Below are 14,307 nucleotides of genomic sequence, written 5' to 3'. Positions count from 1 at the left end.
AGGTGTTCGGGGGGGGGTTTATATATAGAATAACAGATACTCGGGAGAGAGTTACAGACTGGAATCTAATCGAGGGGTTCGGGCGGTTTATATATAGAATAACAGATACCTGGGAGTGAGTTACAGACTGGAATCTAATCGAGGGGTTCGGGTGGTTTATATATAGAATAACGGATACCCGGGAGTGAGTTACAGACTGGAATCTAATCGAGGGGTTCGGGGGGGGGGGTTTATATATAGAATAACAGATACCCGGGAGTGAGTTACAGACTGGAATCTAATCGAGGGGTTCGGGGGGGTTTATATATAGAATAACAGATACCTGGGAGTGAGTTACATACTGGAATCTAATCGAGGGGTTCGGGGTTGGTTTATATATAGAATAACGGATACCCGGGAGTGAGTTACAGACTGGAATCTAATCGATGGGTTCGGTGGGGGTGTTTATATATAGAATAACAGATGCCCGGGAGTGAGTTACAGACTGGAATCTAATCGAGGAGTTCGGGGGGTTTATATATAGAATAACAGATACCCAGGAGTTACAGACTGGAATCTAATCGAGGGGTTCGGGATGGTTTATATATAGAATAACAGATACCCAGGAGTAAGTTACAGACTGGAATCTAATCAAGGGGTTCGGGTTGGTTTATATATTTTTAAAAATTCATTTACAGGAGGTGGGTGTCGCTGGCTGGGCCCAGCATTTATTGCCCACCCCTAACTCCCCCTTGAGAAGGTGGTGGTGAGCTGCCTTCTTGAGCCGCTGCAGTCCGTGTGCTGTAGGTACACCCACAGTTCTGTTAGGGAAGGAGTTCCAGGATTTTGGCCCATTGACAGTGAAGGAACGGCCGATATATTTCCAAGTCAGGATGTTGAGTGGCCTGGAGGGGAACTTGCAGGTGGTGGTGTTCCCATGTGTCTGCTGCCCTCGTCCTTCTAGATGGTAGCAGTCGTGGGTTTGGACGGTGCTGCCTAGGGAGCGTTGGTGAGTTACAGGCTGGAATCTAATGGAGAGGTTCAGGGAGTGGTTTATCTATAGAATAACAGGTGAGAAGTGATGACTTGGACAGGGATCTGGAAAGGGAATGAGAGTCAGTGGAACCGTGACAGAGATCCCACTTTTGGGTCAACAGATGAAGACAGTGATGCCAATCGGAGTGAGACAAATGGGAAAGGAGGCATTCCAAGTGAATGGACATTCCCTGGAGTTCAACAGACACAATCCACAAAGCCTCAAGAGGTCAAATCTTACAGCAGAGCTAGAAAAACCACAGGACAGAGAAAGACTGCTAACAACGACAGTATCCTGTAACAGTATTATCATCATTGCTGTTTCATTCCACACACGATAAAACCAAGCAGTTCAAAAAGGCCTCTGACAGAGACACTGGGGAGGAATAGATTCCACATAAACCAACACGACTGGTGCTTAAACATTAATCCCAATTCTGGCCTTCCTCTCCTGAACCTGAACACAGTGCAGGGTCTCACCAAGTGGCCATCTTCAGGTACCAGAGTGAACAGTCAGCGTCAGCTGGTCATCTCCCCACAGATAAATCATTACAGCATCACCCTGGGCCGTCATCAGCAACCCTGGCTGATTTCACCTCTCTCTCTCTAACCCAGGGGTCACTGGACAGTGATCAGGAGCAGGAACCCTGGCTGATTTCCCCTCTCTCTCTAACCCAGGGGTCACTGGACAGTGATCAGGAGCAGGAACCCTGGCTGATTTCCCCCCTCTCTCTCTCTAACCCAGGGGTCACAGGACAATGATCAGGAGCAGGAACCCTGGCTGATTTCCCCTCTCTCTCTCTCTCTCTCTAACCCAGGGATCACTGGACAGTGATCAGGAGCAGAAACCCTGGCTGATTTCCCCTCTCTCTCTCTCTAACCCAGAGGTCACTGGACAGTGATCAGGAGCAGGAACCCTGCCTGATTTCCCCTCTCTCTCTAACCCAGGGATCACTGGACAATGATCAGGAGCAGGAACCCTGGCTGATTTCCCCTCCCTCTCTCTCTAACCCAGGGATCACTGGACAGTGATCAGGAGCAGGAACCCTGCCTGATTTCCCCTCTCTCTCTCTCTCTCTCTCTAACCCAGAGGTCACTGGACAGTGATCAGGAGCAGGAACCCTGGCTGATTTCCCCTCTCTCTCTAACCCAGGGATCACTGGACAATGATCAGGAGCAGGAACCCTGGCTGATTTCCCCTCCCTCTCTCTCTAACCCAGGGATCACTGGACAGTGATCAGGAGCAGGAACCCTGCCTGATTTCCCCTCTCTCTCTCTCTCTCTCTAACCCAGGGATCACTGGACAGTGATCAGGAGCAGAAACACTGGCTGATTTCCCCTCTCTCTCTCTAACCCAGAGGTCACTGGACAGTGATCAGGAGCAGGAACCCTGCCTGATTTCCCCTCTCTCTCTAACCCAGGGATCACTGGACAATGATCAGGAGCAGGAACCCTGGCTGATTTCCCCTCCCTCTCTCTCTAACCCAGGGGTCACTGGACAGTGATCAGGAGCAGGAACCCTGGCTGATTTCCTCTCTCTCTCTCTCTCTCTGTGCCATCTCCAAGGGCACTGGGGGACATTTATTCCCGAGAGCTGATCACGCCAGCAACAGGACAGCTCAGTCGGCGCTCAGCGAGGGAATCTCACCAACCCCCTCCAATAAAGCAAACGTCTTCTCCCCCGTTCACTTCTCATCAACAACATTCAGCCATAGCTCTTTACAGAGGGGCAGCCCCTCCCTGTCACCCTTTGGCAGGCAGCCCGAGCCCATCTAACACAAAACGCATCCCAGATAAACCAAAAAATCCATCTCCCAGCAGCTCAGTTTCAAATTGTAGCTCCGGCTTGGATAATGCCGCAGGCTCTCAAACACACTGGACAGGCTTCCGACCTCACCCGCTTTGCCAGGAGCGCGGCGGCCAGGAGAGTCAACGCAGACACTGCAAACTCTATGCCCTGCGCCCGAAACATTTAGGCCTGATCTGCGACCACCCCCACCCCCCCACCACCGCCGCCCAGCCCTGTCAGGTCCCACTTCGGCGGGGCGAGGTGTTTCCGGGAACGGGAGTTACACACGCACACGGTGCCCTGCGCCCCCTCCGATCGAGTTTGCCTGCGTCGCGCTGACACACTCCCCCGGCACACACAAAACACACACACTTTCAACTGGTCCCCGGGAGGTCGGCGCGCCAGCCCCATCGCCACGGAGTGAGGGACACAGAAAGCCGACCGTCGGGAAGGCCTCGTTGTCTCCTCGCGATGCGCCCTGCATCCCGTCAACAGCCTCCGCATCCCGTCAGCTCAACCCTCACCTCCTCCAAGGCCCCTTGCGCACCCCCGGCCCCCAACCCCCCACCACCCCGGCCCCCACCAAGCCACCGTTACACCGAGCAGGCTTGCGCGGGGGGAGGCAAGCAATCCCCCTTTCCCTCCCCCTCCCTGTGCCACTCCACCAAGACCCAACACCAGGCACACACTGGGCAGGAAAGGAGGCGGGGAGGGGGGGGGGGGGGAAGGGCAATCGTCCCTCTCATTCCACCACACACCCCACCACCCCTCCTCCATCCCCCCACCCCAAAGCCTCCTCGCCAAAGATCCCGGCCGCGCCGTTCCACAACACCGCCCGGCGGTGGGGGGAGGGAAAGAGGGTGGAAACCTGGCAGCCGGCTCTGCGCTACCACAACCCCTGGGCTTGGGGTGGGAGGAGGAGGACAGGCACCGAAACAACGGCGCCGGAGCCCCACGGGCAGTTTATAACCGGCCGGCCGTCCGACAGGGAGCGAGGGGGGGGGGGGAGGGAGGGGAGGGGGAGGGGAGGGGAGGGGGAGGGGAAGTGCGCGCGCGCCCGAGCGAGTAGGTACGACCCTCCGAAGGCAAAAGTAAGCGACGGCCGCCGTCCGCTGTTGGGAGAAACGGAGCCGGGAGCAGCTCCCAGGTATCTGGACTCGGGTCTCCAGTTTGTACAGGAAATCGTCGGGAACACCAGAACTCACTCGGACTTTTCTCTCTCTCTCTCTCTCTCTCTTTTCCAAACAGTACTTTCTTTAGTTGGGGGGGGCTTTGTTTTTTTTGTTGTTGTTTTTTTTTCCAAAAATAAAAAAGACATATAACAGATTCAGCCTGCCAACGCTATCCACACTTTATACGTATTTATAAAAAAAAACAGCAAGATATTTTCTGCAGAAAACAGAGAGTCCCACGTGTGTGCTTTCTGTCGGCATTATTAGCATTCATTTGACATCTTAAAAGACATGGATGCCTGATCCACACGAACCCCCATCGCTGAGAGATGGTCGGCTTTCTGAGGCTGCGCCGATTCTGTGGGCTTGAGGGGTGGGTGGGTGAGGGGGGGGGTCGGGCGGGGGGTGGGAGAGGGGGTTTCAAATTCAACGAAGCAAGCCTGGATTTCGACTGAGAGGCTGATTCCTGGCCGGCCCCCCTCCTCCTCGCCAAGGTGAAGCAGCAGGGTGCTCGAGTCATCGTGGGGTGGCGGGTCCCCAAACCCTTGGGGAAGTTCCTGGGGCCGCGGGATCTGCAGCACTGGCCCCCGCCACCTCCCCCAGCCATCGGCCTACTCGATCGTAGCATCAGCTCTCAAGCAGCTAGGCCCCCCTCACAAACCAACCTCACCTGCTCCTTGCTCTGCAATGTGGCGCTGCTGCGGTGGAGGCTTGAGCAGGGGGCGTGGGGGTGGGGGCCAGAGCTGGAGGCGAAGGGGGCAAAGTGGAGGGGGTTCCGCCCGCCCGCCCGTGGAGGAGGGGGAAAGGGGAAGTGCCAGGCTCAAAATCTGAGGGGAGAGAGAGACAGAGAGAGAGAGAGAGAGAAAGCGAGAGAGAGAGCAAGAGAGAAAGCGAGAGCGAGAGAAAGAGAGCGAGAGCGAGAGAGAGAGAAAGAGAGCGAGAGAAAGAGAGAGACAGAGCGACAGAGCGAGAGAGCGCAAGAGAGACAGAGAGAGCGAGAGAGAGAGACAGAGAGAGCGCAAGAGAGACAGAGAGAGCGCAAGAGAGACAGAGAGTGAGAGAGAGACAGAGCGAGAGAGAGAGAGAGAGAGAGAGAGACAGAGCGAGAGAGAGAGAGAGCGAGAGATCGAGCGCGAGAGAGATCGAGAGCAAGAGATCGAGAGCGAGAGAGATCGAGAGCGAGAGAGATCGAGAGCGAGAGAGATCGAGAGCGAGAGATCGAGAGCGAGAGCGAGAGCTCGAGAGCGAGAGCGAGAGATCGAGCGCGAGAGAGAACGAGAGAGCGCGAGATCAAGAGCGAGAGCGCGAGAAAGAGAGCGCGAGAGAGAGAGCGAGAGATCGAGCGCGAGAGATTTAGCGCGAGAGATCGAGAACGAGAGAGCGCGCGAGAGAGAGAGAGCGAGATAGAGAGAGAGCGGGAGAGAGAGAGAGCGAGAGGCCACACGAGGTTGGGCCTGGAAACCGTGCGGCAGTGGGGAATGAAACCCGGGCTGAAGGCGACGGTGGCAGCAGCAGCTGGGAGGAAGGATTCTGCCGGGCGGGCGGGCGGGAGGAACGGGCCAACACCGAGGGAGCAGCGATGCGAACGCGAGATTCTGGGCCTTGCCTGGGAAACGTGAAAAGCGTCGCGTCGGGATTGGCCGCGGCTGCGGTGGGGAGGAGGTAACCGTGGCGGGGTGGGGGGGGTGTGTGTGAGTGGCGCTTGGCGGAGGGCTGGGAGTGGGGGTGGGGGTGGGGATGGGCTGGTGCGCCCGTGTGAACCAGGCATTGGGGGTCTCCCAATTAACAGAGGTGGTACTTGTGTGTGTTCAAATGCAGCAGAGCAACCTGATTGGCTTCCATCCATCTGGTAGCGTCCTGCAAGTGATTAAACTCCACGAAGGCGAAACCACGGCTTTGACCTGGAGACAGCATTCAAATACAGACGGAGTGTGTTAGTTCATCACATCAAAGGAGCCTTTACTCAGCAGAATCAGAAACCCTAGTTTGCCCGGGCAAAGCTACACGTACAAACACAAACAGACACGAGGCCCGCCAGCGCCGAGGCGTCCCGCCCCGTCACAACGGGCTCACCCCGCACCCCACCCAGCCCCGGAGCCAGTTCCAGTTACAGGGTAGTGGCGGGATGTCGGCTGGCGCTGCTGGGACTGAAACCCCAGCCCTGACGGGAGGCCGGGAGTGTCCCCCACCTCGCACCCTCCGACAGCCACCGGGAAGGCCCCCAGCAAAGGAAAGACTGTTACTCCCCACCCCAACCCTGAACGCCACCCGCACCGCCCCCCTCTCCCCCCTCCCGTCAAAGCCTCCATTTCCTCAATGGGTGAAATAAACCACAGCAGACAACGCGAGAGAAGGCCACTCCGCCCCTCGACGCCACAGAACCGTACAGCACGGGAGGCTGAAAGGCCCAAGTCCGCGGGCTCTCCCCTTTTTCCAGTCACAAAGCCGCCCTCAATGCCAGCCCCGCTGTGATGTCAGTTACGAAGGAGTAGGGCAAGCTCGGCTGGGGAGGGAAGCCGCCGTGTCCTAAAGCAGGTGACTGAGAGCTGAAGGGCTGACTGCAATCAACCAACCGGCTGCAACCCTCAAAACGTCAATAGGTCAAGGTGCTGCTTCCACCCTCTCTAATCCTGCACCTCGCACCACAGCGGTCAGTCATCTCCCCATCTCCGTCCCCATCCACCCTCTCGACAACAGATAAGGACACTGCTGACTCACACTGGTCTGTACGGGAGTGTAGCGGTTATATCGCTGGGCTAGTAATCCGGGGTACGGGAGTGTAGCGGTTATATCGCTGGGCTAGTAATCCGGGTTACGGGAGTGTAGCGGTTATATCGCTGGGCTAGTAATCCGGGTTACGGGAGTGTAGCGGTTATATCACTGGGCTAGTAATCCGGGGTACGGGAGTGTAGCGGTTATATCACTGGGCTAGTAATCCGGGGTACGGGAGTGTAGCGGTTATATCACTGGGCTAGTAATCCGGGGTACGGGAGTGTAGCGGTTATATCGCTGGGCTAGTAATCCGGGATACGGGAGTGTAGCGGTTATATCGCTGGGCTAGTAATCCGGGGTACGGGAGTGTAGCGGTTATATCGCTGGGCTAGTAATCCGGGGTACGGGAGTGTAGCGGTTATATCACTGGGCTAGTAATCCGGGGTACGGGAGTGTAGCGGTTATATCGCTGGGCTAGTAATCCGGGGTACGGGAGTGTAGCGGTTATATCGCTGGGCTAGTAATCCGGGGTACGGGAGTGTAGCGGTTATATCGCTGGGCTAGTAATCCGGGTTACTAGTAATCCATGATAATTTGAGAATTTGGATTGTTGAAAAATCTGGGTATATAAATTTAGTCTCGGTCAAAGTGAGTGTGACGCTGTCAGATTGCTCGAAAACTCCACGTGATTTACTAACGGCCCTGGAGGTGACCAGCTCTCATTACCCAGTCTGAGCCTGGGTGTGAACACAGACCCACACAACCTGCTTCACTTTTAGTTGCACACGACGTGTCCCAGAAAGCCGCTCATGTGTGTTCGAGGACACTCCACCTTCTCAAGGGTAACTAGGGACAGGCGATACACACCAGCCTTACCAACGACTCCGAGGACCCAAGAATAAAACATTATCCAGCCGCAATCTCCCCTCCGCTCTGCCGTGTGGAAGTAACATCCAGGATAGATCGCGGGCAAGGGGCCTGGGCACTGCCCCCCCCTGCCCGGTCAGAGCTCCACCCTTGCCCGTGGGAAGCGCTTTGCCGAGTCGGATTGGTGCACAGCCCTTCTCTGTGCCCCACTTCCTTCCCAGCCCCCGTTCCCTCACCACCCTCCCCCTTTAGCCCCCTCCTCACCTCACCTTACCCCAGGAGCCAAAAGTCACAAAGCGCACAGAGCCCCCTCCTCCCTCTGACGTGGGGCCCGGCACACCTCCAACCTGTCCTCGTAAACACACATGCCAGGACCACCCTGCTGCACCACAACTCTGGGGGTCCGGGGGGTGGGTGGGTGGGTGGGTTGGGGAGGGGCATCGAGGCACACAGGCGATGGCAAGCTCATCACCTACCTGCTGACCTTCAACAACAACCCACTGCCTTCCACCCCCTCCCACTGCCCCCAACCACTGACTGCCCCGTGAGAGGAGAGACCTGCTTTAATTTAAAAAAACACACACACACACACACACACTGCAAAAGACCGAGCTGATCGGAAACAAAAAGCGTGCACCTGCAAGTGCCCCAGATCCTAAAGTCCATTTGAGGTGTTTGAGGGGGAGGCTGGATGAGCACATGAGGGAGAAAGGGACAGGACGGTTATGGGGATAGGGGGAGGTGAAGGCGGGGTGGGGGGAGGAGACTCATGTGGAGCACAAACACTGGCAGGGAGCTAGAATGGACAACGTTCTCTGTCACTCTCAGGGGAAGATTTAAAGTAGATGCTGGTATTTCTGCCCCGCACCAGCCTCCGCCCACACCCTCTTCATCTCCCCCTACCTCCATATACTTCTATCCCTTCCCCCCCCCACCCCCCCCATTAAACACATCGACACGATTCACCTCGACCCCCTCCCTGTGGGAGCGAGTTCCACATTCTCCCCGCTCTCTGGGTAAAGACGTTCCTCCTGAATTCCCCCGGTTTGGGGAATTCTTATAACGATGGCCCCCCCACCCAGTTCTGGTCTCTCCCTCCCCGACAAGTGGAAACATCTTCTCTACGTCGACCCTACCGAAAGCCCCCCTTCATCATTTTAAAGAGCTCGATCGGGTCACCCCCCTCAGCCCTCTCTTTTCCGGCCTGTTCAATCTCTCCTGGTGGTTTATAACCTCTCGATGCTCGTATTACCTGGTAGAGTTTTTTAATTTTACACACACCTTACCGCTAAAGATGCTACGCGAGTTGCTGTTGTTCTCCAGTGCCTCCGTGTGACTTTTTTTTTTACAGTAGGGGGGGGAAGAGACCCAAAACAGCTCAAAGTTCTCCAAGAGTCCGGTCTGCAAGTCGAACATCTGGTCCTCTGCTTTCCAATTCTACTCCCACTGAACAAATCCCGGACTCTTTGCTGGTAAAGATTAAATGGGGAAAAGGCAGCAAACCCGACATTCGAGAACCCCGGGCCGTGCCCGGAGACAGACAGCGGGAATGGAGAAAGACGCCTACGACCTGAAATGAACACAGTCGACCTGCGCTGGGGCCCGAAATGTATCATTTGGTTAACGCTAAACCTCGGCGGCGGAGGGGGTGGGGGTATAAGGGTAAAGACTTTCTCAAAAGCATTTGTATTTTAAGTGTTCGTCCTACACAGAGCGGCTCATAGCCAAATGGCGGGATCGCCTCCCAACCCCCGCTCCTCCTCTCCTCCCCCAATCCCTGTCCGGGCAGGTACACTCCGCTTTCAACCACGTGCAGCCACGTCAAACCACAGTCAGCTCAGCGACTCGGAGATACTCAGCCATCGGCGTTTCACAGAGCGAGATACAGGGGAGGAGGATACAGGGGAGGGCTGCGGAGAAATGAGGGAGCGAGGAGCGAGAGTTTCCCCACCCCCCCCCCACCCCACCACCTTTTAAAACCCACGGCAGGTCCTCACCTGAAGATTTGTTCCTCATGAGCCGCACCTCCCGAGGCTGGTAGCCGGCGTACTGCAGCTGGACCCGAATCTGAAAGGAGACGGGGAGAAGAAGCAAACCTCTAGTGCCTTTCGTTCCGACTGCCTCAGTTGCCCCTTCACCGCGCCCGGGATGTCGGGAGGCGCACCACCCTTCGCCAACGGCGCACGGGCCCGCGAGTCTTTTACACCCACTCGGTGGTGGTGGGGGGGGGGGGGGGGGGGAGCAGCCTCAGTTTAACATCTAACCACAAAAGGCGGCGCCTCCAACACTGCAGCACTCCGTCAGTACCGGCACTGGGCACGTCGGCCCAGATTATGGTGCTCGTGTATCTGGGGTGCAGCTTGAATCCACAACCTTCGGACTGAGGCAATGAGTGACCAAGGCACCAGCTCTTTAGGTACCCACTGAGTCACAGTCAACACTTATTCTGATTGCAAGTTTCAACAAGTTTAAAGGAAGCTCCCTCTACGCCGTCCCCATCAAACACTCCCAGGACAGGTACAGCACGGGGTTAGATACAGAGTAAAGCTCCCTCTACACCGTCCCCATCAAACACTCCCAGGACAGGTACAGCACGGGGTTAGATACAGAGTAAAGCTCCCTCTACACCGTCCCCATCAAACACTCCCAGGACAGGTACTGCACGGGGTTAGATACAGAGTAAAGCTCCCTCTACACCGTCCCCATCAAACACTCCCAGGACAGGTACAGCACAGGGTTAGATACAGAGTAAAGCTCCCTCTACACCGTCCCCATCAAACACTCCCAGGACAGGTACAGCACGGGGTTAGATACAGAGTAAAGCTCCCTCTACACCGTCCCCATCAAACACTCCCAGGGCAGGTACAGCACGGGGTTAGACACAGAGTAAAGCTCCCTCCCTGACGCAGTGTTGCTAATCACCATCAGCTTTGTTTTTGCAGTTTCCCTTTAGGGGGCTGCCTTTCACTTTACCCCTGATTTTGTTAATTTAGTTTAACTGGTTGGGCTCGAAAGAGTTACAAGGTCCTGTGCCTTGTCCATTGAGACACCAGGAGCGGGCGTGTGAATTTGACTGCACTGAGAGGAGACAACGCCCACACGCTCGGCTGTCACCGTTAATGTGCGCATCTGGGTCAGGGGGAGGTTAAAGTGACAGGACAACAGGGGGGACAAAATCATGGCTCACATACGTCGTTCTCGGTGGCAGACTGCGGCAGCATTCGGAGCATGATGATCTTGCTGGCTTTCTCCTCACCGGACTCGCTCCTGTAGTCCTGGTCCCTGTAGTCTCCATCACCCGGGAAGCTGAAGGGCTCCTCTGCATTCTCATAGCTCTTGTAACTGTCACTGTCCTCTCGGTATTCCTGGACGGAGGTGAGACGGTAGGTGTGAGACACAGGACAAGGAGGGTGGAAGTGGGGGGCGCTCCATACACACACACACATACACACAGAAAGCCTCCTGCAAATAATTTGACACACATGCGCACAGGAAGGGAGCAAGGGAGGGAGCGCAGCATGGGGTGGGGGGGGAAAGGGAGCGGGGGGGGGGCACCAAGAGGGCAGGGGGGCAAGGGGGTCGTGGGGCAGAGAAGGGGGAGAAGGGAGCGAGGAGGGCTCAGAGAGGGGGAGAAGGGAGTGAGGGGGGGGGATGCTGAGAGGGGGGGGGATGCTGAGAGGGGGGGGGATGCTGAGAGGGGGGAGGATGCTGAGAGGGGGGAGGATGCTGAGAGGGGGAGAAGGGAGGGGGGAGAAGGGAGGGGGGAGAAGGGAGGGGGGAGAAGGGAGGGGGGAGAAGGGAGGGGGGAGAAGGGAGGGGGGAGAAGGGAGAAGGGAGGGGGGAGTCGAAGCTGCGGAGGGAGTGTGTCAGTTTTCGGGGAAGGTTTTATATAAACAACGGAAGGTCTCGGTCATCGTGCCCCCTGACTCACTGGACATGACCTCTTCCCTAGTTTGCTCTGGACAGGGAAAGGGGGAGTGGACAGCAGTGGACGATCGCTCGGTCACAGTCCGCAGTTGACCAGGGCGCTCACAGGGCTTCACGTTACACCCACGACAGGCCTCACTGGTGGCCTACCCCACGAGCGCCGCGCTCGCTGGCCACCGGGTGTCAAAAGCAACCGTACGCTGAGCGTTTACCTCGGACTGGTCGTAGGTCGGGTATTCCTGCTTCCCGTACTCCTTACTCCCGTCGCACTCGTATTCCCGGTCGTAGGATCTGTAGTCCATGTCCCTGTAGTCGTGATCCCGCCGGTCCCGCGATTCCGAGTGCTCCTCTTTATTGCGGTCGCTGCCGTAGCGGCCCATGCGCTCCCCACGGCTTGCACTGAAACAGGAAGGGGTGGCGTAAGGTACAGTTCCTTCAGTGGACAGCGATGGGGCCGCGGGGGGGGGGGGGAGAGAGGGAGAGAGAGAGAGAGAGAGAGACAGACACTCAGCTTCCGATTCCCTCAGCCCTCGCCCCACAGGGAGACCTTTGCCCCGTCCTCACCCACGGCAGTCCGATCCCGCATGAGCTGACACCCCCGCCTCCTCTCCGGCACCTCAGCCAGCTCACCGTGCCAGCTCAGAGAGAGCGAGTGCGGCCACCGGAACAAGAGTCCAAACACAGGCTCCCCTCCCGCCGCCCGACACCCACAAACCTTTACAGCAGTACAGGAATTGGGGTGGGGATGTTGGGTCCGGCTCAGCCCAAAGCCAGCGTTGGATGACACCACAGAGGCTCTTTGCCAACCCGGGGCACTGAGGCGATGGACAGCACCGATTTCCGTCCACTCCCCACTTCTCCCTGCTGTCAGACTGAGAGCTGTCCAAATCAACAAGGGCAGAAACACCCAAACAGGAGGAGGCCCATTCAGCCCCCTCCTCGAGCCTGTTACACAGGAACAGGAGGAGGCCATTCAGCCCCTCTTGAGCCTGTTACACAGGAACAGGCCCATTCAGCCCCTCTCGAGCCTGTTACACAGGAACAGGAGGAGGCCCATTCAGCCCCCTCTCGAGCCTGTTACACAGGAACAGGAGGAGGCCATTCAGCCCCTCTTGAGCCTGTTACACAGGAACAGGCCCATTCAGCCCCTCTCGAGCCTGTTACGCAGGAACAGGAGGAGGCCCATTCAGCCCCCTCTCGAGCCTGTTACACAGGAACAGGAGGAAGCCATTCAGCCCCTCTCGAGCCTGTTACACAGGAACAGGAGGAGGCCATTCAGCCCCTCTCGAGCCTGTTACACAGGAACAGGAGGAGGCCATTCAGCCCCTCTCGAGCCTGTTACACAGGAACAGGAGGAGGCCATTCAGCCCCCCCATCGAGCCTGTTACACGGGAACAGGAGGAGGCCATTCAGCCCCTATCGAGCCTGTTACACAGGAACAGGAGGAGGCCATTCAGCCTCTCTGGAGCCTGTTACACAGGAACAGGAGGAGGCCCATTTAGCCCTCTCGAGCCTGTTACATGGGAACAGGAGGAAGCCATTCAGCCCCTCTCTCTCGAGCTTGTTACATGGGAACAGGTGGAGGCCATTCAGCCCTCTCTCTCGAGCCTGTTACATGGGAACAGGTGGAGGCCATTCAGCCCCTCTCTCTCGAGCTTGTTACATGGGAACAGGTGGAGGCCATTCAGCCCTCTCTCTCGAGCCTGTTACACAGGAACAGGAGGAGGCCATTCAGCCCCTTCAAGCCTGTTCCTCCATTCAATCAGATCACGGCTGATCTGCATCTTAACTCCAATTACCCGCCTTGGTTCTGTAATCAACAAAAATCTATCAATCTCAGTTTTGAAATTTCCAAATGACCACCCCCTGCCCGCAGTCTTGACAGATTTTTGGGGGGTGGGGCGGGAGAGAGTTCTAGATTTTCACTCCCCTTTGTGTGAAGAAGTGCTTCCTGACATCCCCCCTGAACGGCCTACCACAACACTGACAACAACCAGAGGAAATAGTCTCTCTCTATCGACCCCGTCGAATCCTTTGATCGCCTTAAACCCCTCGATTAGATCACCCCTTAATCTTCAACACTCGAGGGAACACAAGCCCCGGTCTGTGTGACCCGTCCTGGTCATTTAACCCTTTCAGCCCTGGGATCGCTCTGGCGACGTGGTGGAACGCTCCTGGCCGAGGTGCAGCGCCCAGAACTGAACGCACTGCTTCTGACAAGGTCCAAACAGCGCTTGCTGTGCCTTTAATGCTATGCTAGCCAGCACCTTTACAGGCTGCACCTCAAAGAGCAGTGCGAGAAAAGGTCACAGAATCTTAACGGCACAGAAGGAGGCCTTTCAGCCCATCATGTCCATGCCGGCTCTCCCGAATGAGCATTATGACCTAGTGCCATTGCCCTGCCTGTTCCCCGTACCCCTGCACATTGTTTCTATTCAAATAACCATCCAATTGCCCTCTTGAAAGCCTCGATTGAACCTGCCTCCCCCACACTTCCAGGCCGTGCTTTCCAGACCCCAAACCACTCGCTGTGTGAAAAAGTTTATTTCTCACGTCACACTTGCTTCCTTCGCAAATCACTTTCAATCTGTGCCCTCTGGTTCTCGATCCTTTTACGAGTGGGAACAGCTTCTCCCGATCTACTCTGTCCAGCCCCCTCACGGTTTTGAACATCTCTATCAAATCTCCTCCCAGCCTTCTCCTCTCCAAGGAGAACAGTCCCAACCTCTCCAATCTATCCTCATAGCTGAAGTTTCTCATCCCTGGAACCATTCTTGTAAACCTCTTCTGCTCTCTCTCCAATGTGTTCACACCCTTCCTATAGTG

At 56.5% G+C, this 14,307-nt stretch overlaps 1 protein-coding gene across 1 annotated transcript in view; it reads right to left on the bottom strand.

Annotated features, from left to right (window-relative positions):
• LOC144677510 (RNA-binding protein 10-like) overlaps positions 1-11,876 on the bottom strand; it is a gene marked incomplete at its 3' end in the record, with an annotated part of 36,415 nt that extends 24,539 nt beyond the window's left edge. The window contains exons 1-4 of the mRNA XM_078537581.1: positions 11,694-11,876; positions 10,746-10,919; positions 9,552-9,621; positions 5,803-5,876 (exon numbers count right to left, since the gene is read on the bottom strand). Coding sequence (XP_078393707.1) covers positions 5,803-5,876; positions 9,552-9,621; positions 10,746-10,919; positions 11,694-11,861 — 486 coding nt within the window. The remainder of the gene's footprint in view (positions 1-5,802; positions 5,877-9,551; positions 9,622-10,745; positions 10,920-11,693) is intronic.
• Between the last annotated feature and the right edge of the window lie 2,431 nt (positions 11,877-14,307).

Source organism: Cetorhinus maximus, unplaced genomic scaffold (genome assembly GCF_964194155.1).
Source record: "Cetorhinus maximus unplaced genomic scaffold, sCetMax3.hap1.1 HAP1_SCAFFOLD_2615, whole genome shotgun sequence".
NCBI lineage: Eukaryota > Metazoa > Chordata > Chondrichthyes > Lamniformes > Cetorhinidae > Cetorhinus > Cetorhinus maximus.
Note: the sequence above shows the minus strand (reverse complement) of the source record. Positions and strands in the feature narration are given on the sequence as shown.